Here is a 23,173-nt window from a genome sequence, read left to right as displayed (position 1 = left end):
CCTAGACAAAGAGCCCTCACAGATTTTTTTAGAGTCAGCACTGTAACCCCACTAGTCTTTACTCCCCCATCTACAGGCCTACCTCTCAGACCACCCTAGAGGAGTCACCTTTGACAGAGCCATTGCCAGACGCCCATGACCACGAGGATCGCGTCCACGACTCCCTCACCATCGACATATTCAAGCCATCATTGCCCACCACCGGAGGAGTTTACCGCGATGATTTAGCGGTTCAGCTTTCAGATCTTAGCTCTCTTAGGATGTTACTATTTTCATTCTTTCTTTCAGATTTGTTATGATGAGATATCATCATCATCAGTTGTACCTTGTTTTGGTCTCATGGGGCCATTTCGGCCTTTAGGAGACGTTAATATATCTTTCTTTCTTTCTCTCTCTTAATAAGCCATTGGCTAGGAACAAGAGTTCGATGACTTCAAAAGCCATTGAAAAAGGTGGGAAATGTGGGCTTGGAAGAATGGGAGGAGGGGTGGACACGAGGAGTTGGTGGGGTTCATGTGGATGGAGAAGATGGAAAACCATGAAGGGGATGCAGAGGTTGGGAGGTGATAGGATTGGGGGTTGAAAGTGATGCAAGGGAGGTGTAACACACAATGCATGGAGATGGGCTTGCCACGAGAGCCTAATCACCTACACTGCATGCATCGAGGCGCAACAACTCTTTGCCCTGCATGAACATGCCCAAAATTGAAGGCTTGGCATTACTCACCAAAATGGCCTTTTTATGAGACACAAGATGTGCTTAATTTGCTTCACGCCCGTGCTTTAGCTTGGGTACACACGTTGTACCTACAGTCCCGGGCCATTGTATGTCCGGGGTTGATCGGCTGACAGGTCAGCATGAGGGGGAGCCATGTCATTTGCAACGCAGGCTCGCGCCCCTGTGAGCTTCACCAAGGTAGCCGTTGAAACTTGACGGATTGGTGAGTTTCCGTTGCCGGACCAACCCCAACCCACGCCTTTGCGCCCCACCACCTCTGCCCAGTCTACACACCTTCCGACAGGGACACCTCCTTCCTCCGCCATCCTTCAGTCCCATGTTTTTCTCCTCCCTCGCTCTCTGACACGCACAGACAGAAGTCCCCCCATCCACTCCTCCTACCGCAGAAGAAAGAATCATACACCTGCTAGATTAGGTATCGTGTGTCGTCTGGAATGGTCTCTGCAGATCCTTTCTGTGTTGCCCCCGCAAGATCGTCGCTTCTGGATCACCGCATCGACAACCACCACCACCACCACCATGGTCGAGCTTCCGTTCAGCTTTTGCTGGACAAGAGCTCATCATCTTCTTCGTCTTCGGCTTCTTCTGTTTCTGCTGCTGCCGCCCGCAACAAGCCTCGCAGCAGAGAAATCACCTCAAGATACAAGTCCCCGACTCCATCGCCCGCAGAGATTGCATCCAGGTACAGGTCTCCCCCTCCTTCTGCCGCTGTTTCTGCTTCTTCGAGTCGCCGTTTCGCTTCCCCCAGTGTCGATCGCAGCTTTCTCGACGCCACTCCGTCTTCCAAGCGTGCTGTCTCTGCAGAACACCGCCGCCCGTCCCCTACCAGAACAGGTGTCGACGCCAAGATTTCTTCTGCAGGAAGCTGTGATGGCAGCACATTGCCCCCCAGGCGCACCACCACCACGGCCGCTGGTCGATCAGAGCTTCTCTGGCCGTCCACCAGAAATCTTTACTCCTCAATGCTGGCAGAACCTTACTCCCCCCCTCCCAGAAGCCCCGCAAAAACTCGCCCTGACAGCAGAGGGAGAGCTCAAAGCAACTTGGCCTCAGATCACACCTTAAGGCCCTCTCCAAATGCAGCTCAAAGATTCGCAGATCAACGAAAGAAGACGCCGGAACGTAAAGGTACGCTTTTGCGACGCCATAGCCTGGACCAAGCTGAGAATGCCAGACCTTCGACTGAAAGCTTTCATGCGAAGCCCGAGCCAATAGTGCAGCACCGCTGGCCGAGTTCTTTGAGCACCTTAAAACTGTATGGCACAGTGATGAGCAGGTCCGTAGATCTCACAAATGACCGAGAAAGATTTTCTAGCCGAGCTAGGTCCATGAATATGATGCAGGCCAGGCCTACTTCCTTCAGCAGTAAGGTGATACCACGGGTCATGGCGAATTCCGCGGGGGTTTTCTCTCAAACGATCAACGATGGGCCTGCCTCTTCGGTTTTTCGAACTGCCGCACGCAAGCTGAACCTGGAAAGCAAGCCGAGGGTAAGCGGCAGGGAATCGCCTGTAAGAAGTAGAAGAGGGACTCCGGTTAGGGATGGCAGTTCTCGAATTAGCGCTGCTTCGTCTGAGTCTGAGAGGTCAGTAGATCTCGTACGGCAATCTGACGAAGAAGCTGAGCTTGCATCTGAAGATTCTCTTGCAGATGAGGCAACAGTCGGGGCCAGGGGTACATTAACTACTGCTACATCTGCGAAGATTACAAGAGGAGCATCAGTGCCAGCCAGGTTCTTGCAAGATGCTTCTACTAGTAGGTCAAGGACGCCCTCAGATTTCTGCAGACTGCGTTCATCAACTCCCGAGTCTGGATATACCACGGCAGCTGGTGGAAGGCAACTAGCCACTCGCCAGAGACTAACTCCATCATCGGAAACAAGAGCAGGTCACACCATTGCTTCTCCATGGCCGGGATTACCCCACCATCTGGCCTCAGCTTGCAAGCCTTCCCACCAGCAATCCCTCTCGCCTGTCAAGCTGCCCCCGGGTTCCTTGTCTGTAAGGAGCTGGCCTAGTCCCACGGGATCTAGGGTGTCAGCATTATCTTCCTCGACAAGCATTTCTGCAGCAAATCGCTCCAGCGGAGCTCCAGCTATGTTGCATTTTGGTGCTGACTCCCGAAAGAGTAGGAAAGGGCTTTCTCAAGTCGAAGCAACTTACTTGCACCGGATACTCCACAATAGGTTGTTGCAGTGGCGATTTGCTAATGCTCGAGCTGATTTTGCAAATACTACTCAAAGACAAGCGGGAGAGGTAACATAATAACACTAGCTTCTTTGTCCAACTTAAAAACAAAGTGAATTGTAGATTTGATGATCTATCCACAGAACTCACTCAAGCTATCTGTTTTAGAGCCGAGATCATATGGCCACTTAAGACTCCCAGTTTTGAGCATCTAAAATAATACTAGAACGTTCTATGGAAAGAAGATATTATCCCCACAATTTTGACTAATGCATACATTGGCACCAGCAATGGCTGGAATGCATATAAGTTGGCTACGTTGTCTGTCCATTCAAGAATAGACTACACAGTGATTCAAGGCAAAGTTATACCCATGGCAGAGATCATGCCTGTTGTAAAAGCCAGTGTTTCCCCAAAAAAACAAGGTATTGAAGGTTAAAATGATGAATTTTCTTTTCTAGCCTTCCCTAATACACAAGTTGGCATCAGCAATAGCTGGGGTTTGGCATGCATGTGGCTTAGCTGTTAGAATTGTCTGTTCAAGGCAAAGTGGACAATGTCATGGTCTTGTATTTTCCCATTACGAAGGATCATGGTGCTTATGACCTATTGTTCCTTGTTTATCCAGAAACTGTTATTCAGTGTGTGGGCAAAAACAGCTGAGATTCGAAAATCTGTCACAACCAAGAGGATAAAGCTGCAGCAAGCTCGCCAAGCTTATAAGCTCAACTCAATTCTGAGAGTCCAGGTAAGAGTTTTAGCCATCGGCAGTCTTCCTACACACAAACAAGAACTTTCATAAAGAATTCACGGCTTTCATATTTTTGGAGTGATGATTGATTATTTACTCTAGGCTACAGCTGTAGTAAAAGTAGGCAATGCCTTGCAGTAGTTCTGATTCTAGCAAAGCACTTCTTTTAGCTGCCCATATGGCAATTTTCTGGGGTTTCAGAGTCACCAACATAGAATACATTAACAGTTGGCATGCATTTTACTTGTCAACAACACTCACCTGCAGACGAGAGGCCAACTATGTGGAAAGCAGCCATGGTGTCTATTCCTGTAGGAAGATTCTGTAAAGGCACTTTTTTTTTCTACTACCCTTAGGCCCAAGATCCTCCTCTAGTTACCGTTTTTCACGGCTGTAGGCAGCCACCTGTAGGTGATACTGCCGCAAGCACCTTGTGGGGTTTTGAACCCAGTACCTCCTGGTGCTACACCTTCGCCACTTGGGATATCACCTCATTGGCCTGCAAAGGCACGTTTTTAACTTGTGGATATGTCACTTCTGGCATTTAGTGAGACCAGCATATGATGTTAACAACAAAAGTGGGTTGGGGGTATGCTTTTTATCCGGTCATGATCAGCTAAAAATTTCTGTAAACTGCTAGCTATTCTCTTGTGAAATAATATTAGCATGCAGTATTTCAGGGAATCCGTACTTCTAACGCATTGCTGAGCCTTGTCAGTGATGCAATACTACTCCTGATCTTCATTCAATCATGATCAGCTGAAATTTCTATAATTCTTTTGCTGTACTCTTGTCAAACGATCCATTCAAAGTTTTCCTGAATCAGAAAATAGAATCTCACTTATGTAAATGTGGGTTTACCTACATGCTTTAGTCTGCTTGCATTGTTTCGACAAACTCAACCCCCATTGGTGTCTGCGCGTGTACATGTGTATGTACTACGATGGGAGTTAAAAAGTATTCGAGCATTCTTAATTAGGGCGTTGTAGGTGGGCTAATCTGCCTAATGAAAGCAAGCTGAAATGTTTCATCGCATTATGTTTGGTCTAGCTACCGTCAATAGTGATTCGATACATCTGGTAATCACTTACCTAGCTAACGTTTGCACTATGGAAGGGCTTCCAAGCACTAGTAAAGGTATGCATAATAAGAAGAGTGACTTTCATAAAACAAGAACGCCGCCTGCCATGGATTTCATGCAAACTATGTAAGTGGGCGTAGTGCTTAATCTGAAAAGGATACTACTCATTGTTTGATGCAGTAGAATCAGACAGAAAAGGACCCTTTTCAATTTGTTGATTAAAAATAAGACAGACCAGTAGCTTGACTAGTTTGATGCAGTAAAGAATCTGACAGAAAAGGACAATTTAGACTTGTTGATCGATACAATAAATGAACAAACAAAGAAAATAATAACAAGACAGACTTGTAACGCAGTGATTTGGCATTGCAGAGCCACAAACATGGCCTAGTGCTGCCAGGATACCCTAGGTTTAGGTGCTGATAACATCGACTAGGCCTACTATGTGCACGTGTGCTCTCGTGTCACCTCAAGATCTTCTTTTGCTCATTTTTACATCATTCGTGGTGGAGGTCAAGAACCAGTCTTTATTTCAGATTTACATCATTCTAATAAAGCAAATACACCATGCATGGTGGAGGTCCTATAGATAGTATTCGGGTCCGAATACTGTGTCCTCTTCTCTCTCTCTCTCTCTCTCTCTCTCTCTCTCTATTTCTGCACCTCTCTTTCTATATTGTGCAAATGATTACTAAATTATGAGCATTGAAGTTATCGATTCTTCCACTGAACGTCTGCATGTTACAATTGTTGAAATTGTATACCCATGATAGAGAAGGTGTGTGTGTGTAGCAAACCATCTCATGTTGGAGATAAGGTTTGTGTTTAGCAAACCCTAGCCTAGAAGCTATAAAGGGGTCAACTCTCTCTCAATGTTGTGTGAGAGAAGAAAGGCATTTTGTAAGTCTTTATTTTAGCTAGAACATGTGATAAGCTTTTTGCTACATGATTCTCTCTCTCTCTCTCCACACAATCCTTATCTTTTTTTTTTAAAATTCTGTTGTGCTTATCCACTATTTGTTACATGGTATCACTGCCAGATTGCATCGTGTCTCCTCCAAGTCTGTCTTGCTCATGTTCGTTGCAGAAGAAGTCGTTGTCCGGTAGAGCCGAGGCGACTTTGCTCGTTGGTGCTCACCGAGACAGAGCTGAGATGACAGTGTGTCGACCTTCTTTGTTTGCAGCGTGTCAACCTCCTCTCGCATTGAAAACCAATCATGCTACAACTCTTTAGTTCTGCTAGTTCCACAAGTGGCAGTACCCCAGCCAGCCGCACTATAGTGTTGACTATTTTGTAGCCATAAGGTAGTGAATTAACTTGGGGAGAAGTAATTGTTTGCAATTATTAAGCTTGCTTTTTTTTTTCCTCTCTCGTGTTGGAATACTTGGTTTGTAAAGGAGTTAGACACTACTCTTGCCATTCTATAAGGCAAGCAGTAAGACCTCTCCTTCCTCACTATCATCATCATGTCGAAGGATACACATGCCATCGACAAGTTCGATGGAGAAGGGTTTCACACTTAGCAAGTCCAAGTTCGGTATGCTGTCATGAGCAAGGGTTTGTGGCCTTTAGTGAAAGACACGAAGGTGGTGGATTTTGATGATTCCGAAGTTATGGAAGATGATGAACGAGCTCAATCCATTATAGCTCTAAATATGGACAAAAAGCTCATTCATCATGTGGCCGAAGACCGCGAAGGCAATGTGGGATGAGATGGCAAAGTTGTATGGAGCAAAGGACAAGCACTCCCGTATTTCTCTCAAGTGAGTTTTTTTAGCCTTGAAATGTAGAGTGGAGGGTTCCTTGGAGGCTTTATAAGCAACATGAAGAGCATAATGGGACAACTTGCAAGCATCGATGCAAGAATTGAAGAGCAGGACACCGTGGTAGTTCTTGTTAAGGTAATACCCGATGAGTTCTCCAACCTCGTCACCACCCTAAAGCACCTTCCCAACCCTATCTTCGAAGGCATCGAGGCGGCTATCCTTGAAGATGATCAACGACTACGTGTAAAGAATGGAGGATCTATATCGACTTCTCCTTCTACATTAAATGAGGCTCTTGTCATGAAGCATAACCTTAAATGCTCTTATTGTAACAAAAAGGAGCATACGACTCATCAATGTTTCAAAAGGTATTCCCATAAGCTCAAATGTAGTAAGTGTGGAGAGCAAGGACACACTACTTCAAGGTGTCCACAACATACTTCAAAACAAGAGGCGGAGAACTTTGTATCCAATATCTCTACTCCTAATGATGGACTCCTACGATAAAGGAGTGTTGTAATAAGCACACATTGTAACTCACAAGCCAATTCTTGTAGAAGCCTATGTTATAAAGGGTTTCTCCTTGTTTTTGGTGTATGAGTATGTCCAATGTCTCTTCATGTCCCATGTCCCATGTGGCATACGACTGATCAATGTTTCAAAAGGTATTCCCATAAGCTCAAATGTAGTAAGTGTGGAGAGCCAGGACACACTACTTCAAGGTGTCCACAACATGCTTCAAAACAAGAGGCGAGGAACTTTGTATCCAACATCTCTACTCCTAATGATGGACTCCTACGATAAAGGAGTGTTGTAATAAGCACACATTGTAACTTACAAGCCAATTCTTGTACAAGCCTATGTTATAAAGGGTTTCTCCTTGTTTTTGGTGTATGAGTATGTCCAATGCCTCTTCATGTCCCATGTCCCATGGTTAGCATTGAGTAGGGTGTTAAAATTATATGCTCATGATAGAGATAATGTGTGTGTGTGTAGCAAACCATCTCATGTTGGAGATGGTTTGCTATAAAGGGGTCAACTCTTTCTTAATGTTGTGTGAGAGGAGAAAGGCATTTTGTAAGTCTTTATTTTAGCTAAAGCATGTGATAAGCTTTTTACTATATGTTTCTCTCTCTCTCTCTCTCTCTCTCCACGTAATACTCTTTTTTTTCTTCCGTTGTGCTCATCCACTATGTGACGAATAGTAGATGGGTACAATGGAAGAAAAAAAAAGAGAGAAGGATTACATGGAGAGAGAGAGAGCCATGTAACAAAAAGCTTATCACATGCTTTAGCTAAAATAAAGACTTATAAAATGCCTTTCTCCTTTCACACAACATTGAGAGAGAGTTGATCCCTTAATAGCTTCTAGTCTAGGGTTTGCTGTACACAAACCTTATCTCTAACATGAGATGCTTTGCTACACACACCTTATCTCTATCATGACTCATGAGCATAGGAGTCCATCATTAGGAGTAGAGGTATTGGATCATAGTCACAAGGGACGGGGGACGGTGACGGGGACGGGACGGGGGACGGCCATAAGTAGGGAACGGGGACGGGGGAGGGAACGGCACTCAAAAAATACTTTTTTTTTTAAATTTTCTACTCTGCACTTATTCTACTTTGGAAGCACATCAAAATGAGCACAAATTTACACTAAAATGCTAAGATTTTGAGTCAAAGATAATAATTAAGTAGATACAAAATGAGTCATGACTCAAGAGTCAGGACTCAGGAGCCTTAAGGAGGCAAAATACAAGGACGGACTCAAATGAGTCAATGACAAAAAAGTGCTGAAGACGAGAGGCTAGAGGCTAGAGCTAAGTAGTAAGGCCCATGAATCATGATCCATGAATGATCATCCACGTGAAGTGCTCGCCTCATGGTCATGGGTAGCTTGTGCGGCTGCCAAAGAAGCATCAAGCTCATCCTCAGTCTCATCCTCAGGCTCACTGGCATGCTGCTCCTGCACCTCATCCTCCCGTTGCTCTTCTTGTTGACTCATCTCCCACTCGGTGAAGGAATCTGCCTTCTTGGTCATGCTCTTGCAAAGCATTCGCAAGTTCGCGCTGACGAAGACAAGGTCATTGGCACGCTCTACCCCGAGTCGGTTCCTCTTCCTAGAGGCAATGTGGCTGTAGGTACTCCAAAGTTGCTCCAAGCAAGAGGAGCTGACGGCCTGGCTAAGTATGCGGATGGCAAGCTGCTGCAGCTCCGGTCCATCTGAACCAAAGTCCTCCCACCATAGAGCAGCACCAACTTTGGAGCGGTCAACCTGTGCATCATGACAGCCATAGGAGCCATGAAACGACCTGTACATCGAAAGCTGGTCCCTGATCGGGCCTCACCATAGCATCTGTGGTCTTCACACGCTCCCACCAAGAGGCGTCATCCGCCCGTAGCCTACACTCTTGGCCAGTGTTTGTATGGGACTCTTGCATGGCGACAAACTCGTCCTAAGGAAAAGCCCCCTCAAAGCACCACTACAATCCTTCAACCGGCCCAACATGAGAAAGTTGTAGGCGAACCGGGTGTCGGAATATTTGAGAAGAGAGAGACAGGACCTCTTGTTGAACTCATGCCGAAGTCTTTGGTGGTTGAGGACAAAGGAGACCATGGTGTTGGCCTCCTCAATGAGCGGGCTGATCCATGGTAATGCCCCGATGTCCTTGAGGAGGTTGTTTAGGCAATGAGCCATACAAAAGGACACCGTGACATGTCCATACATACCTTGGAGAATAGCTCCCGCCGCCCTATTGGAAGGCTCCCCATCCGCAACAAAGCCCACTACATGCTCGGGGCCAACGATCTCCATGGTGGTAGCCCACTCCGCCGCAAGCACATCCGCGCTCTTCCCAGTGCCGGATGCATCATGAGATGAGATGAAGTACATCTCTCCACGGGAATATGCAACCATGCCGTGAATACTCCTCTTGCGGGTGTCACTCCATCCATCCACAATGAGGGAGACTCCGTTCCTCTCCCATTGCCGCTTTGTGTTGTCGGCCGCTTGCTCTACAATGCGCTTCTCCTTGTCGAGCAATGTAGTGCGCAAGCTCTCGGATGAGGGGGGCGTATAGGTTGAGCCATACTCCCCAATCTTCTTAACCATTACCTTGAAGTATTCCGACCTATTCAAGAAAGTAATTTACTAATGAGAAGGAGACTAGGATGATGAAAACATGAATGATGAATTGGCAATGATCGATTGCACTTACCTAGCCGCTTGAAAGGCAATGTGGTCGTGGAAGAAGAAGCGGGCCACCGCCATATCCACCTCCTCCTCCAACTTGGGGTTCCAATTCTCCCCAAGTGTAGATTGTCGCCGTGGGCCACGTAATGATTGAGAGGCCGTGGAGATGGAGGGTGCCGGTGTCGTGGATGGAGTAACATTCCGACTTGATGGCGAAGGTGATGGTGTGCATGATCCCGATCCACCACATGACTCCATGGTAGAGGCTTGAGTTCCTCTCCCCATCGTCGCGGGATCCACGGCCACTCGTGGTGTCCTTCTTGTCGCTTCGACCGCTTCGTAGACGCTAAGCTTGTCAAGAAGTTCCCGTCTCTTCTCGGGCGTGACATTCGTGCAAAACCTCACCTCATGCCCACTCTCATGCAAGAGGTGGGCTCGCACTTTGTCGGCGCCACCCGTTCGCCGGTACGGGCAAAGCTTGCATAGTACATACCCATGGCCGAGAACCGCCTCCATGAACGGATGTGGTGTAGTTTACCTCCTCCCACCATGTCCATCCCGTTGTCCTTCTACGAGAAGCCCCGGCATGTGAGGAGGATGCCATGGTTGAAGATGGCTTGCCGCTTGACTGCCTTGAGGAGTGAGAGAGAGAGAGAGAGAGAGAGAGAGAGCCTAGAGGCTTGGAAGTTGGAAGAGTCAAGACTCAAGAGGCTTGAGGGAGAGGTGAGAGCCTAGGCCCTAGAGCTTGGAACTTGGAAGTTGGAAGAGACTCGAGAGAACTTGAGAAGATTCAAGAAGCTTGAGCAATGAGCAATGAACTTGTGTGTGGCAGCTTGTAGCCTTGTAGAGGTGGGCTCTTATATAGATAGGCAAGAGAGAGAGAGAGGGCCAAGGCCCAACAGCCATAAACGGCTAGTAGAGCCCAAGCCCAACAGCCATAAACGGCTACAGTGGGGCAGGCACGCGGCACGCTGGCGCAACGGCCAGAAACGGGGCAACGGCCAGAAACGAGCAGGCGCAACGGCTATCTGCCGTCCCCGCACAAGCCGTCCCCCGTCCCTGCGCCGTCCCCGGTTTGAAACGCCAGTCAGGGGACGTCCGTCCGTCCCCGTCCGTCCCCGTCCCTGCGCCGTCCCGTGTCGGCGTCCCCGCGTTCCTAGGCGCCGTCCCCACCGTCCCCTGTGACTATGTATTGGATACAAAGTTTCTCGTCTCTTGTTTTGAAGCATGTTGTGGATACCTTGAAGTAGTGTGCCCTTGCTCTCCACACTTACTAACTACATTTGAGCTTATGGGAATATCTTTTGAAACATTAATAAGCCGTATGCCCTTTTTTGTTACAGTAAGAGCATTTAAGGTTGTGTTTCATGACAAGAAGCTCATTTGATGTAGAAGGAGAAGTCGATGTAGATCCTCCATTTTTCACACGTAGTCGTTGATCTTCTTCAAGGAGAGCCACCTCGATGTCTTCGAAGGTAGGGTTAGGAAGGTGCTTTAGGGAGGTGATGAGGTTGGAAAACTCATCGGACATCGCCTTGAGAAGAACCGTTACGGAGTCCTTCTCTTCGATTCTTGCATTAATGCTTGCAAGTTGTTCCATTATGCTCTTCATGTTGCTTATGAAGCCTCCAGGGGACTCTTCACTTCATTTTAAGACCAAAAAATTTCACCTTGAGAGAAACACGGGAGCGCTTGTCCTTTTCTCCATACAACTTTGCCATCTCATCCCACATTCCTTCGCGGTCTTCATGTGGGGTACATGATGGATGAGCTTTTAGAGCTATAATGAACTGAACTTGTTCATCATCTTCCACACTTCAGAATCAACAAAATCCACCACCTTTGTGCCTTTCACTAAAGGCCATGAACCCTTGCTCATGAGAGCATATTGAACTTAGACTTACCAAGTCCGAAATCCTTCTCCATCGAACTTGTCAATGGCATGTGTATTCTTCGACATGATGATGATGGGGAGGAAGAAGAGGTCTTATTACTTGCCTTATAGAATGGCAAGAGGAGTGTCTCGCTCCTTTACAAACCGGTTGTTCCAACATGAGAGAGGAAAAGCTAGCTTAATGATTGCAAAAACAATTGCTTATGGCGAAACACAATAAAGAATTGCATATGATTAAAGCCTTGAATCCAATCAAGGCATGGACATGTGAAAAAGGCTTTAGTCATTTGCACGTTCCTAAAAGGTGAATTTGGGTATGTTCTTGGATTCATCTAAGTATATAATTTAGCCGTATTGGCGGACATGCAGATTTCACATTGTGAAGTTTTCGTCCGAGTTGCGGCCAGTTAATATTGTGCTGATTCTTTCTATTTTTAGTGGTGCATTTGTTCTATCAACTACTTATTTGCTGTACTAATTCTTTCTATTTGCTACTTCCCTTAGTGCTAGGCTTCATTATGGCTGAGTTTGCCTTGCATCTTCGGAGGTTTGACAAAAACTCAGTACGAAGGGCTTTGTGTGAATATATGCTCTTATGTGTGTGTGTGTGTGTGTGTGGAGTGTGTGTCTGCTTGGTTGGACACCAACTAGCAACTTCGTTTGGGAGTTGACAGTTGTCTGCAGCTCAAGCCACCTCCCGACTTCTACCCTGGAAGTGCCAGGGACAAGATCAAGACCGAACTTGCTCCCTAATAGCCTGCTGCTTGTTGGTGAGGACTCCTGCAGAAGCGCTTGTGCACAGCTTGAAATAAGCCGCTGCTTGTTGAGGACGGGTGCAGCACGATTGGCACGACTTCTATAGAAGTGCTCTGATACCATGTGACAAAATATAGATGAGCGCAACGGAAGAAAAAAGAGAAGGATTACGTGGAGAGAGAGAGAGAGCCATGTAGCATAAAGCTTATCACATGCTTTAGCTAAAATAAAGACTTATAAAATGCCTTTCTCCTCTCGAGAGAGAGTTGACCCCTTTATAGCTTCTAGGCTAGGGTTTGCTACACGCAAGCCTTATCTCCTGAGATGTCTTGCTATACACACACCTTATCTCTATCATGAGCATATAATTTCAACAACAATGGTATAAAAGTCTTCTTCAAGTGTGAAGATTCAGCCAAAAAACCAGAAAAAAGGAAGATTTTTTTTTTCTCACTTGTGTGGTTGGTTTCTAGACTCCAATGGACCATCTCTTTCGGTGTGACTCCGTTCCCTAGAAGGACGGTTGGTTTTTAGCCTCCGGAAGTCTCCCACATGCATCGTGGATGGTCGAATTGTGCTCCAAAAAGGAAGTGCATTTTTCCGCTATGGCGAGCTTCGACGAAGAGAGAGAACGACGAACTACGGAACAAAGAGCACCATGTAGTCCTTCGAGGGCAGAAGACATGAGTGTGCATGATATGTTCCAGCAGATGATGCGAGCAATCGCAGAATAGAGCACCAAATTGGAAGAGTAGAAGGCGTATATCTTGGCCCTCGAAGAGCACACCCATTTTCTAGCCCCTTTTTTTCCGTCTCCTCCTCCTTCTCCTTTTGTTTCCTAGCTCCCAATAGCAGATCCTCTATTGGATGATTCTTTTGAAGGATCATGACTGCAACCGAGTTCGATCCTTGATCTAAAGCCGCATTCCACACATCAGAACGTCTTGTACCAGCTTCAAATAGCTCCACCACCTGGCTATATGGCTTTCCACGCAGCAATCTCGGTTAATTTTGGAAGCATTACATACCTCTATATTCCGCTTCTGCCATTAGGGCTAGCAGAGAAACGAGCCCAGCGAGGCAACGTGCTTAGAGGTGCTAAAATTAACGTGAGTCAGAGTGGGAATAATACAACTAAAGCGATTTAATGGAAGTAGGCTATTCTTTTGGAGCAGCCAACAGAAGACCTTAAGAACGACGGAACTAGTCCAAGGGCATTGATCCTTAGAGGTAGCGTAGCACTAACTGCCAGCGATCTCAAAGTGCGCAGGTCCTGTGGCATCACTTGGATTACAAGTGGAAGTACCGAAGAAATGGTTGTACCAGGACATACATATAAAAACAACCTGGAGCCAGCTGTTGGCTGACAAGGAAACCCTAAAAACCAGTTCTGCTATCTTTGATGAGAGATTATCTTGCAAGCTGCTTTCGGGGCTACTTGGCAAAAAGTTTCTAGCCTCTGGCTGAGAGTTGAGTTCTAGATTTGCAGGCTAACAGTGGACTTGATAACAGTGGACTTGAGTTTGTCTTGCCATCTTGATTCACCAATGAAACACGAGTATGTAAACCATGTGTAATTTCAAAGCAAGGACAAAACATATACATTTGCATTTACTGTGAATGTTTAGGGATCAAAGCTAGAAGATTGGTCCAGTTTTCAGCAGGATCATAGCAATGCTTTGTCAGGAGTTGTTGAAGCTTTGGAGGCTGCTGTTTTGAGAGTTCCTGTCAACGAGGGTGTCAAGGTATGATGTGGCATTTTTCTGCTTGCCAATGTTCACATGGATTGGATCGTTAACTTTTGTAGCGTGCATGGCTTTGAAGTCTGATTCTCTATGCCTTATATCAGGTTCGTTTTTCTTTGTGCAGGCAGATACCCAAGCAGTGAAAGAAGCGATGATCTCTGCAGTTGATTTGGTGCATGCAGTGGAGTCCTCTGTCAATCGTTTACTGCCCAAGGTAGTGTTGTATTGAAGGTCTCCTTTCTATGGTAACATAGGCTGACTTGAGACCTTGGCCATTCCGCTCTGGTCCTTTGCCTGATTGTCTTGTACCAATTGGTGCCAGCTTGTGCTTGTGTAAGCGTGTTTGGGGAAGCAAGGGCAAAGGAGTTTTTTAAGGAAGGGAAAGCAGATTCTTTTCTGCAAAATGCACCTGGAGGATGACAAGTTTTTAAGTACCCATTCTTTTGTCGGTAAAACAATGAGGGCCTCCTTATACCGTAAGATTCAGCAGGGCTTCTGTTAGTGTGTGGGATTTCCGACTTCTTGGTGCCATTGTGATCCAAATTAGTCTTCGTGAGCATACTGTAGTGGCCGTTGCCTTGGCAGGTTATCCTCTTCAATGCCTGAGATGCAGCCACAAGAGATTAGCAAGAAGAGATGAAGGTCTCTTTTCTATGGTAACATAGGCTGACTTGAAACCTTGGCCATTCCGCTCTGGTCCTTTGCCTCATTGTCTTGTTCCAATTGGTGTCAACTTGTGCTTGTGTATGCGTGTTTGGGGAAGCAAGGGCAAATGAGTCCTTTTAAGGAAAGGGAAAGCAGATTCTTTTCTGCAAAATGCACCTGGAGGATGACAAGTTTTTAAGGACCCATTATTTTGTCGGTAAAACAATGAGGCCTGCTTGTGGGATTGTTGACTTCTTTGTGCCATTTTGATCCAAATTAGTCTTCTTGGGCATACTGTAGTGGCTGGGTGCAATTTGCGTTGGCAGGTTATCCTCTTCAATGCCTGAGATGCAGCCACAAGAGATTAGCAAGAAGAAATTGCCACGTAACATTTGCCAACACTGTGCATGTGTTGTAACACAGACTACTACAGCCTGGTGCGGGCGTGTATACAAACCTGGCGAGAGAGAGAGAGTTCTTAAATTCTACATGAGATTGAAGGTGTTACAATGTGTCCACGAAGTGACAAAATCAAAACATGATAAACAAACCCCAACTAGAGCTAAGAGAAGAAACAACAGCCCTGTAAGTGCCACTGGTACAATGCTACAATGATATAATGTGAGCGGATCCAAGTGGGTCCTCGACATATAGAGGCTCTCAACATCCACTGCCTGTGGGGGGGCACTCCTGAATCTGTGAGATCTGAAGCTGTGGGGTGGAGATCTCCTCCGGCCGTCTCGCTCGCTACACCTGAATCACTCTGTCTAGGGAGGCGGGGTGGCATCTGTTGCACATAGCTCGCTACACCTGAATCACTCTGTCTAGGGAGGCGGGGTGGCATCTGTTGCACATGTGCTGTCACTGTACGCTGCCTGGTCCGTCGAGTAGGGGTATCCAGGTCAGGGCTATCTCGTGGGTCTAAAGGTACAAGGTTGTACATGTAGTCCATGTGAAGGATGTCCCGGACCTAAAGCTAATGGGAGGAGGGCCTGGATCTCTAGACACAAAGACATTTGGCTTTTTGGAGGGACTGTTCTTTCTCTGTGAGGATGAGGACTCCACATGAACGTGGGGGGCCCGCATGCTTGAGGCTCAGGTTGTACTACCAGTGAAAACTGCCGTCTCCCATGATCTGTGTCCCCTCTTGTGCCGTCTAGATTGAGGATCAGTCGTGACCATCTGGAGGTCTTGTTGGGAAACATCCACAATGTCTACAAAAGTAGGGTCATATGATGACTCGCCACCCTCTAACAAATCCCATACAAAGACCTACGTCTCAGGTGGGAAGTAGAATACTGCAATGTATAATGTCTTAGCTCGTGGTAGAGCTATGCATATCCCATGAACTACTCCTCCTCATCCGGTCTAAACCACTGTGAGCACCTTACGCAGGTGAAGCATGAAAAATATAGCCACTCTTGAACCTTGTAGCCACCACAGGACGAGTATGACCTTTATAGGCCGTCTCCCTCAAGTACTTTGACACCTACGTAGTCTTATCCTACGGCTTTGGTGCATCCATCTGTAGATTATCACATCTCGTCCTGTAAATGTCTCTGCAAACCCACCAGGATCTGATCAGTGTCCGGTTGCAGTTCCTTGTAACCATATGCAAGCATTTGTGGTCCCATAGACCCCACATCTCTATGTGGGGCGTTGTTCAGTAATGATGACACTGCCAGCTCTGCAGACTGCCCATTGCTCTACTTTCCGTGCTTCCATTTCTTGAGCCATCCCACGTTTCCTACCGTCAATGGAAGGCAGAAATGGCCTATGAGACTGAAAATGTACCATGTGTATAGAATCTGTTATAGGGGGAGGCCATGTATGCTTACTCTTTTTGCAATAAAGGAACTCAAATCAAATTGTTGTAACATTGCTGGGTCTCAATCCTCTGACTAGGTCGTTTGGTGTGCTTGTGTCATTTATCATTCAGAGTCTGCGGAAAGGAAGAATCAAGGAGTGCTTTGGTGGAGTTGTCTGATTGTAGGTGTGCCACAGAAGAGTCTACACTCTTTCTATGCCTACAATTTTCATCCAAGTAGAGAACCACATGCCTTGGTTCTCATACTTGTGTAGAGGGATCGAAGCCTTCTTTGAAGAAACAATGGTGGCGCTATGGAATCTTAGTATGCTTAGCGGTAAACAATGAAATATAGCATGTTCCTTTGTCTCCGTCCAAAATATCATTAATACCCAAGTTCTCTACTTCTTTGTGAGATCAACCTCTTGGTCTATCTCTAGATGCACATGTGCGCACACACGTATATACGTATATAGATAACGTACCAAAGACCTAATGGGTCTATGAGACCCTATGAGACCAGAACCTGATGGGCGGATGTTCTGTATCTGAGAGGAGGGGGGACCTTCTCTTTTCTAAGGTAACACCCCTACTTCATTGATGGTTCCATGTGTGTGAGGCACTCGTGGATTCTGAGTCCCATGAGCACTCTTTTGGCGAGCTTGTTTTGTCATGTGCAAGCATTGCCGTGAACATTTCCAGAGCTAATCCAGAAGGGGCAGCCAAGAAAAACAGATTAGAGCTAGGATTTGGAGCACAAGGTGCAGGCCAGTGTGGACTTGGAGCAAGGCTGGAGGTCATGAAGAGGAAGGCCTGTCGGCTGTACCAGAATCAAGCAAGAAGGTGTCGGCTTCTTACAGGAGTGGTCGACTGTACTGGAGAGTAAGGCAGCTGCAGGCGTTAAAGTTTATAAGGATTTGTGACCAGTCGGCTGGCCGACTGCTGGTCGGCCATCACTCCAATGTTCCAAGAGGGCTATAAAAGGCCACATGTGCTGTTCATTGGATTCATTCATTCCTTTATGGGGATGGGTCCTTAGGGTCCAAGTAGCAACTAGATTTTGGTGATGTTCACCTTTTGTATGAAGGCAGCCTAGGGCTGTAGAATTAGGTACCTTTTTGTACCATAGGAATATATTGAATTAGGTACCTTTTTGTACCATAGGAATATATTGAATTTCCAGCATATATCTCTCTCTCTCTCTCTCTTCTCTCTCTTCATGTCTGCGTTTCGCATCAGTTTGTTTCTAGTGGTGTTTAGGGCTGAAAGAAGACCCCCAGAGCTTCCGCGTGTTACATTGGTATTAGAGCATCAGGCTCAGCAAAGCTAAACACTGATTCAGTCCCATATGATGGTGTACAGGTCCAAGGTACAGGAAAGTACACGGATACGAAGCCCAAGGCAAGGAACACAGAATCGGGAAGAGCTCCCAGGAGGTTTGTTGGTGGTGTTCCACAAAGCCAGAGGGGATGGCAGTCCTGTGAGCCAGATAGGTTCTCGGGCAACGGTCCCAAGGAAGGATTATCCTCCAAGGGGTGATGTGAGGGTGCCAGACTCATTTCTCAGGAATGAAGACCAAGACAGTGTTCAGAGTCAGGGCAAGAATGGATTGGGGATTGGAGGGAACAGATGCATAGATCTTATTCAGAGATAGAGTGGTTTTGGAGACTGGGCCAGGTTTTTAGAGAAAAGGGTTGCCAGGGATGGATGGATGACAGAGGGACTTCGGGAAAAGAATGGGATGATGACAGTCATCCAAGAGCAGGTTGGAATCCCGTCATCAAGTTTAGCAGAGGGGGATGTCATGTGCAAGCATTGCCATGAACATTTCCAGAGCTAATCCAAAAGGGGCAGCTAAGAAAAACAGATTAGAGCTAGGATTTGGAGCACAAGGTGCAGGTTAGTGTGGACTTGGAGCAAGGCTGGAGGGCATGAAGAGGAAGGCCCGTCGGTTGTACCAAAATCAAGCAAGAAGCTGTCGGCTGCTTTACAGGAGTGGTCGACTGAACTGGAGAGTAAGGCGGCTGCAGGCGTTAAAGTTTATAAGGATTTGTGACCAGTCGGAAGTTTATAAGGATTTGTGACCAGTCGGCCAGCACTCCAATGTTCCAAGAGGGCTATAAAAGGCCACATGTGCTGTTCATTGGATTCATTCATTCCTTTATGGGGATGGGTTTTTAGGATCCAAGTAGGGACTAGATTTTGGTGATGTTAACCTTTTGTATGAATGCAACCTAGGGCTGCAGAATCAGGTATCTTTTTGTACTATAGGAACATATTGAATTAGGTACCTTTTTGTACCATAGGAATATACTGAACTTCCAGCATATCTCTCTCTCTACTCTCTCATGTCTGCGTTTTGCATTTGTTTATTTCTAGTGGTGTGTAGGGCTGAAAGAAGACCCCCAGAGCTTCCGCATGTTACATTGGTATCATAGCATCAGGCTCAGCAAAGCTAAAAACTGATTCAGTCCCATATGATGGTGTACAGGTCCAAGGTATAGGAAAGTACACGGATACGAAGCCCAAGGCAAGGAACACAGAATCGGACATCCCAGGAGGTTTGTTGGTGGTGTTCCACAAAGCTAGAGGGGATTGCAGTCCTGTGAGCCAGATAGGTTCTCGGGCAATGGTCCCAAGGGAGGATTATCCTCCAAGGGGGGTGATGTGAGAGTGCCAGACTCATTTCTCAGGAATGAAGACCAAGACAATGTTCAGAGTTAGGGAAAGAATGGTTGGGGACTGGAGTGAACAGATGCATAGATCTTATTTAGAGACAGAGTGGTTTTGGAGACCGGGCCAGGTTTTCAGAGAAAAGGGTTGCTAGGGATGGATGGATGATAGAGGGACTTCGGGAAAAGAATGGGATGATGACAGTCATCCAAGAGCAGGTTGGAATCCCGTCATCAAGTTTAGCAGAGGGGGATGCCATGTGCAAGCATTGCCATGAACATTTCCAGAGCTAATCCAGAAGGGGCAGCCAAGAAAAACAGATTAGAGCTAGGATTTGGAGCACAAGGTGCACACTAGTGTGGACGAGACAGAGTGCCAGAAACAGAAGATGCTCCACCATTTTTCCGAAGACACTAAAATCATCTTAGAATACTCTCATGAAAGTGACTAAGTAATCATAGAAAATATCATGAACCATTTGTTGAAATGGTGGAGCAAGGCTGGAGGGCATGAAGAGGAAGGCTTGTCGGCTGTACCAGAATCAAGCAAGAAGCTGTCGACTGCTTACAAGAGTGGTCGACTGAACTGGAGAGTAAGGCAGCTGCAGGCGTTAAAGTTTATAAGGATTTGTGACCAGTCAGCTGGCCGATTGCTGGTCGGCCAGCACTCCAATGTTCCAAGAGGGCTGTAAAAGGCCACATGTGCTGTTCATTGGATTCATTCATTCCTTTATGGGGATGGGTCCTTAGGGTCCAAGTAGGGACTAGATTTTGGTGATGTTCACCTTTTGTACGAAGGCAGCCTAGGGCTGCAGAATTAGGTACCTTTTTGTACCATAGGAATATACTGAATTAGGCACCTTTTTGTACCATAGGAATATACTGAATTTCCAGCATATCTCTCTCTCTCTCTATTCTCTTCATGTCTGCGTTTTGCATCAGTTTGTTTCCAGTGGTGTTTAGGGCTGAAAGAAGACCCCCAGAGCTTCCACGTGTTACATGTTTCGTCCATTGTCTTTCTGCCTGGGCTGGGTATCTTTCTACCACACTTTTCTGCAAGAGATGAAGTTGCACAGCATCTTGGAAGTTCTTTTAATATGTAATTTCTGTATCGTTTATCTTTGATACAGAGCAGCGTGCGTGTGCTTGCTGGAGTATCTATCTTATCATTAAGGAATGAAACGAAAGTCAAGCCTGTGAATTATATATATATGTGTACTTGCTGTATATATCTTATCATGAAGTAATGAAATGAAAGTCAAGGAACCATGGAGCTTCTTAGTCTGAATTGTAGCAATGCATACAAGCTCCGCCTAACCTGATCATATATTATTACACCTCAGATGAAGAAGACAAATGGACTGATGTCAGAGCTTGCGCAAGTAGCTGATCGAGAGAGGACACTGCTAGAGGAATGTGGAGATTTGCTCTTGATTGCTTCCTCACTTGAGGTCAGTTCTTGTTTCTCTTACTTCCTTAACATGTGTATGCATAAGAGTGGGTGGTCTTCCTGGGATGAAAATATCTAACAGGCTCATTGATGAGGACAGGTAGAGGAACGCAGCTTGAGGATGCAATTGGTGCAATTTGAACAGGAAAAAGCACGTGTTCTAGGACATTGGATGGATTGCAATGGTGCGGATTCTGGCTCCATGTAAGCCCTCTGCAATAAATATTGTGTGAAATTCTTAGAGGATTAAGGGTTGCATGAGGAGCATGCTTAGTACTACAACTACTTGCTTGTTGCCTCAAAGCACGACGCCAGGGACTGCAATAGCGTTACCACTTCCAGGGGCTGCAATTGCTTCACTGCAGTGGATCAATGGCCCTGGATTTTGTGTGGCTTTAAGGTTGCATTTGTTGATATATATTATACATACACAGTTCCCTTCCAAAGGGACTTCATACATACATGTATGGAAAGGTCACACATACATAGAATTATCATGAGAATAAATTGTACACACCTATGTCATGCAAGTCTAGTAGTCATGTAATTTCAAAGCCTCACACGTAGTTTCAAAGCATCTCAGCATCAAGCTACACTTCAATGAGTCTGCAGAACACGGATACTAGTACACGGCTTTCCTTGCTTACTCCATCTCTTTGATTGTATTTATGAATGAATCATTCATGTAAATAGCAACAAAGCATCCACAAGAGCTACTAGACATTCTCGGCACATATTTTCGTCCTATTGGCATTTGCCATCCTTTTATCAAGAGTATTTTCTTGCCTCCATCTTAATACCTACTTCTGGTTTGTGAATTTAACTCTCGTGTTCCAAAATTGTTTGCCCATGGGAGAACTGAGTACATTATCAAGATTGAGAGGAAGAATAACATGGCATTTGTGAGAAAGACGTGCAAATAAAATGTAACGTGCTTGTTTTCTATGTCAAAAAGAGAGTAAAAAACATTACATGAATTAGTGTGTAAGAGCAAACTAAGACACCAAGATGTTGTGAAGATTCTTGCTTGAATTAAAGAAATATGAATTAGCTTAAGGTTTTGTTGTCGTAGAGGATCTAAAACAAATTCCCTCTTTTAAGTGGTTGTCGTAACCTTCTATTCACATATATAGATGGAACAAGAATGACCAAGGGAGTTTTGTTCAAACATTGAGTTAATAACATGTCTTGATATATATAAACAATGGGTAAATTCATGACTCATTCATTGGGTCTTAATACAATGGGAGGAGAGCACCTCAACAACCTGTGGTACACCCCCAGTGGCAGTTCAACCCGCCCCACCGATGGCTCCGTATGATCCATATAGAATGTCATCATTCCGCCATAGGGAAATTTTCCTCCCAAGGATTGGCCAAGTGCTCAACGGTCTATATTGTCACATGCTTCTATTGCCATGCACCAGGTTATCAGAAATTCGACTGCGAGATCTAAAGGAAGCATAAGGCCGAGGTGGAAGGAGCCCAAGCTTCAACATATGGCCCGCTGGCGGTGAATGCCTTTGAAATCCAAGCTTTGGACGAGCATGAAAGAATCAAGCCGACCACAGAGGTGGTAGAATCATTAGCCATGGCAGTGACGAGGTCCATGTAACGTGAGACTCTGCAGTTGGAAAGAGCCGAGCTCGGATAAGAAGGGGAAGCAAAAGGTGGTCACCTGGTAGGAGTGTTAGCCCGCGTGCACTCCATATGAACCACCCTTAGCCGCTATAACCTTTACCTACCCTTAACTATTGCCTTCACCTACCCTGACGGCCGCTGGCACCTACCTTATGTTTTTGTGGTGGTTGTATGGTGAGCATTCACGACATTGGATATCTGGCTGCCATGGAAAGCTCTGTCTTCTTCCTCATCTCTTACTTTCTAAGTTTTTTTCCCTTTTCTTTGCACACATTTCCTTGTTAGGGCTGAGTCCCTAACACATTGGCGACCATGATGTTAGCAGGCACTTGTTGGAGATGAAGCTCGATGGGAAGCAGACGCAGAGTTGCAGAAAGGGAAAGCCATCGCTTTCAACACGAGCTTCGACATTGCCTACTCTCTTGGAAAGCTCGTTCTGAGGCTTCAACACTGGTTGCCTTCTTGCGAATATAGGGCTGCTCAAAGTGGAGGAAGAGGTGACAGCAGCTATATCTTCACAAAAATGCTCCGCAGCGTGACTCTTAGATTGGCTGCGGGGGGTAATTGATGTGGGTGGACAACTGGAGAAGCTTTAGTTGCTGCCGTCTTCTCTTCTCTTGCCGGTGGAAGTAGGTGCACGGCACTCTATTCCGCTACTGGGCACATACATAAGGCAAGTACGAGCCCGAGTCAAAGATGTTGTGAAGGTCTTCGAATCTGGAGCTAGCAGCGTAACCAGCCTGACTTCCGGATTCCGCACGCCAACCGACTTCCGACTTCCGCACTCCATCCCACGATGGTTATGCATTCCGCATTCCGCATTCCGCATTCCACACTCCATCCC

The 23,173-nt window shown here is 46.1% G+C and overlaps 1 protein-coding gene across 3 annotated transcripts; it reads left to right on the top strand.

Annotated features, from left to right (window-relative positions):
- The first annotated feature begins 732 nt into the window (after window positions 1-732).
- Window positions 733-21,480, top strand: LOC147607957 (uncharacterized). Of its 3 annotated transcripts, none has more exons than XM_086789569.1 (6): window positions 733-2,994; window positions 3,554-3,673; window positions 13,999-14,115; window positions 14,240-14,329; window positions 20,583-20,690; window positions 20,790-21,480. In XM_086789569.1, the coding sequence occupies exons 1-6, from the start codon at window positions 1,174-1,176 to the stop codon at window positions 20,895-20,897; spliced, it is 2,364 nt and encodes a 787-aa protein (XP_086645695.1). In that variant the 5' UTR covers window positions 733-1,173; the 3' UTR covers window positions 20,898-21,480. The 3 variants fall into 3 exon arrangements, with proteins under 3 accessions (XP_086645695.1, XP_086645694.1, XP_086645696.1); XM_086789568.1 differs by having other exon boundaries at window positions 734-2,994; window positions 14,240-14,332; XM_086789570.1 differs by lacking the exons at window positions 13,999-14,115; window positions 14,240-14,329 and having other exon boundaries at window positions 1,007-2,994.
- The last annotated feature ends 1,693 nt before the right edge of the window (window positions 21,481-23,173 follow it).

The sequence above is a fragment of the Cibotium barometz genome, chromosome 54 (assembly GCF_041138505.1).
Source record: "Cibotium barometz isolate CiBa-2024 chromosome 54, ASM4113850v1, whole genome shotgun sequence".
NCBI lineage: Eukaryota > Viridiplantae > Streptophyta > Polypodiopsida > Cyatheales > Cibotiaceae > Cibotium > Cibotium barometz.
This window is presented reverse-complemented; position numbering and strand designations above follow the sequence as displayed.

Bases quoted from the DNA above. Each gene is read 5' to 3' on its own strand.
- LOC147607957 (XM_086789568.1), top strand. From the start codon at position 1,174: ATGGTCTCTGCAGATCCTTTCTGTGTTGCCCCCGCAAGATCGTCGCTT. The intron at 3,674-13,998 runs GTAAGAGTTTTA...GTGAATGTTTAG, and splicing joins ACTCAATTCTGAGAGTCCAG to GGATCAAAGCTAGAAGATTG. The intron at 14,116-14,239 runs GTATGATGTGGC...TTCTTTGTGCAG, and splicing joins CTGTCAACGAGGGTGTCAAG to GCAGATACCCAAGCAGTGAA.